The 7,717-nt window shown below is 39.4% G+C and overlaps 1 protein-coding gene across 3 annotated transcripts in view; it reads left to right on the forward strand.

Annotated features, from left to right (window-relative positions):
* The first annotated feature begins 1,362 nt into the window (after positions 1-1,362).
* Positions 1,363-7,717, forward strand: part of CDC7 (cell division cycle 7) — a 26,754-nt gene continuing 20,399 nt past the window's right edge. For all 3 annotated transcript variants that reach the window (XM_002926193.4, XM_034653888.1, XM_034653887.1), the window contains exons 1-2: positions 1,363-1,484; positions 2,199-2,393. In XM_002926193.4, coding sequence (XP_002926239.1) covers positions 2,279-2,393 — 115 coding nt within the window. In that variant the 5' untranslated portion in view covers positions 1,363-1,484; positions 2,199-2,278. The remainder of the gene's footprint in view (positions 1,485-2,198; positions 2,394-7,717) is intronic.

Consider the following 7,717-nt stretch of genomic DNA (forward strand, 5'->3'; position numbering starts at 1 on the left):
CCCAAGGTTTTAGGTTTCATGTATAAACTCATAACTACCAATTTTATGTCTTTAGCCTAGACTTGGACCAATATATCCATGTGTTTATTTGACATTATTATGTGGATATCTAATAGGCCTCTCAGACTTGATTATGGTCAATGCCCACCAACCAAAGACCACTGGGAATAGAACTATATTTGAACAAACTGGCTTTATTGTTTTAGTAAGTGAGAATACACACCATGGAGAACCTTGGGCATCTCAGTTAAAGGGTATTAAAAATTTGTACTTGTTAGGTGGTTTAGGGAAGGGTTCAAGGAAGAAGGACTTTGCTCTGGATTGGAAGCTGTAGGAGCGAGGAGGAATTTTATAATTGGAAATTTTAATAAGTATTATCTAGAATTACTGAGTATTAGCTACTGGACTGAGGCTAAAACTGTAATTGGTAAACAGCAGCAGTCACTCATATTAACAAGGATAGGAAAATGCTCATTTTTGTGGCTCAGACAATTGCTTATGTTTTGCCTATGTTCAGATAAGGTTACATATATAATTACAAAAATAACTTTGATTTTTATTTTGGCTTATCATGGTCATAGAGTGACTGTCAGATGCTGATTTTCTGTGACTTTACACTCCCCCTTACTACCTCTCCCAACATACCAAGTTCATTCCTGCCTCTGCACTTGCTCTATCCTTTGCCTGATACTCTCTTTCCCTATTGGCTCCCATCATGGTGCTTCCTTTCTAGTCACTAATACATCCTTCCACTTTATTTCCTTCAGAGCACTAATCAATATCTGGAAGAAATTTGTTCATTTCTTTCTTGTTGTCTCCCTACTGGAATTTTGCTTCCTACAGGGTTGATGTTTTTCTGTGGTGTTCACAGGTGTAACCCCAGCCTCTAGAAACCTGTCTCACAGACATGGGCTCAGTAAATATTCACTGAGTGAATGAATGTTTGAATGTCACTGGGCTCATTTCTGCGACAAAACCATAAACAACCAGCAGTTGCATTTTTTGTTTTAATTTAGTAGGGCACTCACCAAAAAGTGGAAAGCAGGGGGTTAGGAAAGTGACCATCTTTTACCCATAGTATGCCCAGTGTCTTGTGTGGCCACGATATGTCAGGGTGTGCTAGAACTAGAACCTGAGACCCTTCTGTCTCTGAATTATCTTTCCTGAAAATAGTGCTGGATCCACACACACACACGTATACTTTTTTTTTTTTTTTTTTTAAAGCAAAGAATTATTCCCGGGCTTTATTCCTGTAACCGCTTTTTCAGCCAACCACCGCCTGCGGGGAGAAACCCAACCTTCTTGCGCAAGCGCCCAGTAGCCAATTCCGCGACTCCGAGGGCTTTACAGTGCGCATGAGCAACTAGAAGCAGCGAGGCGGGAAGTGTTGCGCAGGCGCTTTTGGCAGACTCGCTAGGTGAGGAGCTCTTGGAGGCAGTGACCCAGGCATCTAGGGAGCCACAGAGGTCGTATTTCCTTAAACCGTGAGTTTCCGACGGTTTGTTCCGTGGCGCGGGATTGTGAGGGAATAGAAACGACTTCCAGATCGTGACTTCGGTCTTGCCGCAGCGCAGTAACTCCCCTACCCTTTCGGATCCCCCAGACCCACGGCGGGAAAGTCCTGCGCCTGCGCACTAAGCATCCCGTTCGCTCTAGGGTCTAAGGGAGGAAGGTCCTTCCCCGAGGAGCTCGCGGCCGGTGCTCCTAGAAGGATCCCATTCATTCCCTTTTTCTTTCCCCGGCGCTCGTGGCCTGTATCGGATCAGTTCCCCATCAGCTTGCACGGGGCCTTGTATAAGCCTCTTGGCGCTCCCTTTGAGTAGTCAAACGATTTCCTCCGTCATTCCTGTCCCTCAGGTCAAACCGCTCTCCCCACAAGGCCTACCCCACCCGTCCCTGCTCCCCCATTCTCCAGCTGACGGGTGCCAGGGCCGGCTGCCACCCCAGTTCCCACCAACACCCTTTCCGCCGCCGCCGGCCGCCGAGGAAGCTCCCCTAAGACATTTTCCCCTCGTTCCCCTGCCTGTGTTTCTGGAAGGTGAAAGTGGAGTAAATGGGATCCTTAGAAATGGCCCACAGGTTCCCCACCTTTGGGGATTTAGACATATGGTGCACTTTTAAATGTTTGCCCCTTTGGGGACAGTGACATTTTTTAGTGCTTGGTTCAGTGAGTGATTTAAACTTATCATCTTCTCCAGTATTCTAATTTTCACAGCTGCTTTGTTCCCCCTGTGGACATGACCCCTTAGCTGGCATTTTGCATCCCAGTTGTTTTGTGATGGAGGCGTCTTTGGGGATTCAGATGGATGAACCAATGGCTTTTTCTCCCCAGCGTGACCAGGTTCAGGCGGATGGCTCGTTAAAAAAAAATGAGCAGAATTTTAAACTACCAGGTATGTGTTGTTTAATTCCAAGGATGTGCAGGCAACAGCTCTGTGATTACGATTATTTTTTTAAAACGGAACTTCCCGAATGGTAAAGTGAGTTGTATGTTTATCTGGGAGCATTTTACAAATCAGTAAAGCATCCTAAGATCTAGATTTAGGATTGGATTGCTATTTAGGATTATAGTCCATCCATGTCATTTTACATATGAAGTTGCCAAGGTCTGAGTATTGGTGGTTATTCAAGAACAGTTTGTTGATACCCAAACCAGAATTTCTTTTCTCCTAGTTCTATGTTCTTGTCTCTCCTCACTGTATTGCATTAAACTTGGATTTAGAAGTCAACATTGGAGGGATTTTCAGTTAAAATATTGAAAAGCAGAATTTACTGACAAAAATCAGTGGTTGTAGCTATAGTAAGGCACTCTGTCTCTGTGTACATCATAAAGTGTTGTTTGACCCTCACCTAGACCCTGAAATGAGAAGGAGAGGAACAAACAATACCTGATTTTTTTTTTTTTTAAGATTTTATTTATTTATTTGAGATAGAGGGAGGGAGCATGAGTAGGGAAGAAGGGGCAGAGGGAGAAGCAGACTCCTGGCCGAGCAAGGAACCCGATGCAGGGCTCCATCCCAGGACCCTGGGATCGGGATCATGACCCGAGCTGAAGGCAGCTGCTTAACCAGCTGAGCCACCCAGGTGCCCCAGTACCTGATCTTGTACACTAAAATGCGCACCTTCATTCCTGCTCTAGCAGTGTCTGGGACATAATAGGCATTTAATAAATATTTGTTAAATAGGGGAGTTCCAGTTGACCTTTTTTTTTCCCTATAAGGTAACGAAATCTTTTCCATCTTTGTTTTAAGCATATTTAATGCTTGTCCAAAAGATATTAATTTTAACCTTCTATCCATGATATATACTTACCCACTACAAAATAGACTTTAACAACACTCTAGAAGAATGACATCACATCTTTTGCTTTTTGACTGAAACTAACCTCTTCTTTGGTGTCAAAATGTGAGTACCTTTTCTGATGTCCCTATTTTTGGTGATGAAAGCCACTGTTATTCCAGTTACCTATGCTTAAAACTTTGAAGATGTGTTCACTTGTGATTTGTATTTGCTCCCCATATCTGTTTACTCCACTTTATCTTCTTTTAAATATGTATGGCATTGCTTCTTTCCATTCCCACTTCCACTACAGTAATTCATTCGCTTACAGCTTGTTCCTGAATTGCAATGAAGTTTCTTATCTAAACTGCCTGCTTTCACTTCTTTTCCATCCTTCAATTCATCTGGTACACTGCTACTAGAAAAATCTTAAAATGCCACTTCATCCAGTTTCATGGATGCCATCCCTCTTACATTTTTCCTGTTCTTCACAATTCAACTTTCTCGTTATGTCATTGGTCACATAATACAATAACTCTGTTATTGTAATATACAATAACTCTGTTATTGTAATATACAATACAATAACTCTGTTATTGTACAATAACAGTTATTGTATTATCATTTTAGTATTTTTTAGCACTCTATTTTGTCTTTTCAGTTATACTATAAGCTCCTTGAAGGCAGCTCCTGGTGTACGTTGTACATTAGGCAGAGTGTATGAACAGATGAATCTGACTTGGTTCTAGTAATATGTTCAAGTGAAAGCTACTGTTCTAGTATTCTTCTGAAAATCTGGGAAATAAAGAGTGAGATGAATTTTATTCTAAATTTCTAAAGTTTTGTGGCTTTTATGTATCAAAACATTGAACCTTATAAGCAGAACCTTTGATGATTCATAAAACATGCCGAAATTTTAGTCATACCTTTTTTCTAATGACTTTTAGTAAAAGTTAAGATTATGTCAAAAACAACTTCAGTCAGGAGTAAAGCTGATGAGATCCAGGCCCATAACTGTCTCATGATCTAATATGATTTACTTTCCCTTGATAGAATAACTTTTGAATGGTGGGAACTTTTTATATATCTTTGTATTCCCAGAACATAATAGTGTCTAGCACATCCTAGGAGCTTGAAAATACTTGAATGAATGGTTTATCTATTTTCTTTTAAAGATTGTATTTATTCATCAAATAGAGCACAAGCAGGGGAGGGGCAAAGGGAGAAGCAGACTCCCCACAGAGCAGGGAGCTGGTCTTGGGGCTCCATCCCAGGACCCCAGGATCATGACCTGAGCCGAAGACAGATGGCCAGGTGCCCCTGAGCCAGCCAGGCATCCCCAGTGAATGGCTTAATGCAAGGATATAAAGAAAATACTTAGCGTAATGGATGAATAACAGCATCCTTTGTTTTGGGACATTTGTCAGCTTTTTATAGCTTTTTTTTAATAAAAATTATGCATCCTTATTGAAGAAAATTTAGAAAATATAGAAAGCCCAAATAAGGAAATAGTATCCCACTATACAAATATTGGCACTGTTGACATTTTGTTAGTCCTTTAGTCTTCCTGTGCATGCAGAAGTACATTTAAGGAAAAAAAAAAACTAAATTAGGATTGTAACCAATTTATTTCTGATCTTTATTTTTTTACTTAGCAATATGTAACTTGAACATTTCTTATGTAATTAAATCTATAGCTTGATTTAAATTGACTGCCCGGTGCTTCATTGCATAGTATGCTATAATTTAATTACCTTTTTTATTGAACCTTTATATTGTTTTCCATTTTTACCTATTAAGAAAAATGCTCCAGTGAACAAAGCACTGAGCATAATATTGTATCAAATGTTTATTTTCCTCTGTATTGTTGAACTGTACCGTAGTTTGGTCTGTTATGTGGATGCTCTTAGCTACTCATACTACTAAAATGGGTTATAGGTGCCGTATGATTTGCCTGGCACTGATCCAGTTTATGCCTTTTGTCACAATGTCATTATTATCAGCGCCCCTTTTCACTCTCAAGAATGCCTCAGTTTGGGCTAAATTGTATGATCTTCCTAGTTTAAAAGATATAAGTCAGGCAGTACATGAAGCTCCAGAATAACCATCACATATATTCCTAGGTTGTCAGTTTTACTCCTTGGTAAGTAATTGAAAACATTTCATTTATATGATAAATATTAAATGTTTATTGTGTGCAGTTACTTCTCTAGGTGCTAGGATAAATCAGTGCATAAAACAAAAATCAATGCCCTCGGTCTAGGGGAAAGATAGACAATAAAAGAAATATTCAAAAGTGGTTAGTACTATGAAGAATATATAGAAGGGAAGTGAAGATAGGAAGTGTTAGAGGAGGAGACTGTGATTTTAAAAAGTGTAATTGGTCAGAGAAGACTTCAATGTGATAACATTTGAACTAAGACTTGAAGGTGGTAAAGGAGTGAGCTATGTAGCTATCTGGGGGAGAGCATTCCTGGCAGAGGAAACAGCAAGGGGGAAGGCCCATAGATGGGAGTGTGCCTAGCAGGTAGGAGTTAGCAAGGAGGTCCTGTGACTGGAAGCTGGAGGGTTATGGGAGTGATGGCAGAGAGGTGTGAGGAGAGGAGGTAGTTCCTTGGCTTTTACGTGAAGCAAGTTGTGAAACTATTAGTGGATTTGAGCAGAATAGTGACATGGTGACTTAGCTTTCATAGGATCACTCTGGCTATGTTACAAATAGATTATACAGGCCAGCAGTGATGAAAACAGTGAGTGTATACTGTTAAGGAGGTTCTCTCTGTATTAAAGCCACTTGGATATTTCATGTAGCAGGAAAAAATTTTATTAAAAATTTCAGAACAGAAGCCTAAACCTTTATGTTTAAAATATGGGCATTTAAATAATTTTTTGGCTTGTAGACTTTTCACGGTCTTGCCCTAATCCTCAAAGTATATAGTCATTCATCTCTGCCTTTAGTAGTATTTTCCATGGTTTAACATTAATGTTCTCTTCTGCTGTTTACTCTCACTTCCACTTTAGAATTAAGGATTTTGCATCAGTTTGGTTGTCAGAAAGTTTTACTGTTGTTTAAAAATGTCAGAGGTGGGGCACCTGGGTGGCACAGCGGTTAAGCGTCTGCCTTCGGCTCAGGGCGTGATCCCGGAGTTGTGGGATCGAGCCCCACATCAGGCTCCTCTGCTATGAGCCTGCTTCTTCCTCTCCCACTCCCCCTGCTTGTGTTCCCTCTCTCGCTGGCTGTCTCTATCTCTGTCGAATAAATAAATAAAATCTTTAAAAAAAAAAAATGTCAGAGGTGTTGTGTAGTGACAGGAAAGTAAGCATATTTTGAGTTTTGTAAAAACAGGTAAGTACATAGCAAGTTACTAGTGGGTGGTGGTATGGAAGCACATTGAGCTTACATAGTCATTCACATGGCTATGCGTTACAGTAGTTCCTTGTTACATATATTTTCTCCCTGGTGATTTCTATAGTTAACCAGCATCTCTACTACTGAGTGTCAGCTCATGCTACTATAGAGGGAAGTTCCAAAATATGGAACTCATAGACTTGGAAGTAAAGTTCATCTAATCTGACCCCTTTGATTTGCAGGTTAAGAAACTGGACTATAACGTGGTTTAGTGATAAGAGTTGAATCTAGGCTTTCTTCTATATTAACACTCCAGTAGTACCTTCTCTGATCGTGGAAACGTCTCTATGTTGTCACCTGTGGCTAGTGTGACTGAGGAAATTTTAAAATTTTAAAATTTTAAAATTTTAACTTAAATTTAAATAGTGACATGAAACTAGTAGACAGCACAACTCTTTATCCTATTACTACAAAGCTTTTGGTGTTATTAATCATATATACACATACAACAAAAAATGCACACAAACACTTTAATACGTTTAGTAATAAAACAAACAGGCTTCCTAACATTTCATCATATATAAATACCATTGATTGTTAGATACACCATTTCATGTACTGCTCAGAAATGCTACCAGTTATACTGTGACACCAGTTATACTATGACACAATGCTTTCTTATCACCTAGAATTTTTTATTTTATACTTCTTGAAAGATTTTAGATCTAATTAGACAAATAATTGTATATCTCTGGTACATAATTAAAAAGGAAAACAAACATTTCACATCTTTCTCTTCTGAGTCAATTTTAGTACTCAGACTCACTGACATCCTATTTTTCCCCCTCACAATATTGTTCTGTGTACATTAGTGATGCAGAATTTCTTTGAAGAGTTTATTTTTTTAAAGCTGTTGTTAATGGACTCGTAAGAGCCCAGTTATGTGTAGTGGGCCTACATTTGATTTCTGCTTCACCACCTTTACCACTTCTCCCTACAATCATTTGCTCTTTTTTTTTTTTTTAAGATTTTATTTATTTATTTGACAGAGATAGAGACAGCCAGCGAGAGAGGGAACACAAGCAGGGGGAG

The sequence above is a fragment of the Ailuropoda melanoleuca genome, chromosome 2, assembly GCF_002007445.2.
Source record: "Ailuropoda melanoleuca isolate Jingjing chromosome 2, ASM200744v2, whole genome shotgun sequence".
NCBI lineage: Eukaryota > Metazoa > Chordata > Mammalia > Carnivora > Ursidae > Ailuropoda > Ailuropoda melanoleuca.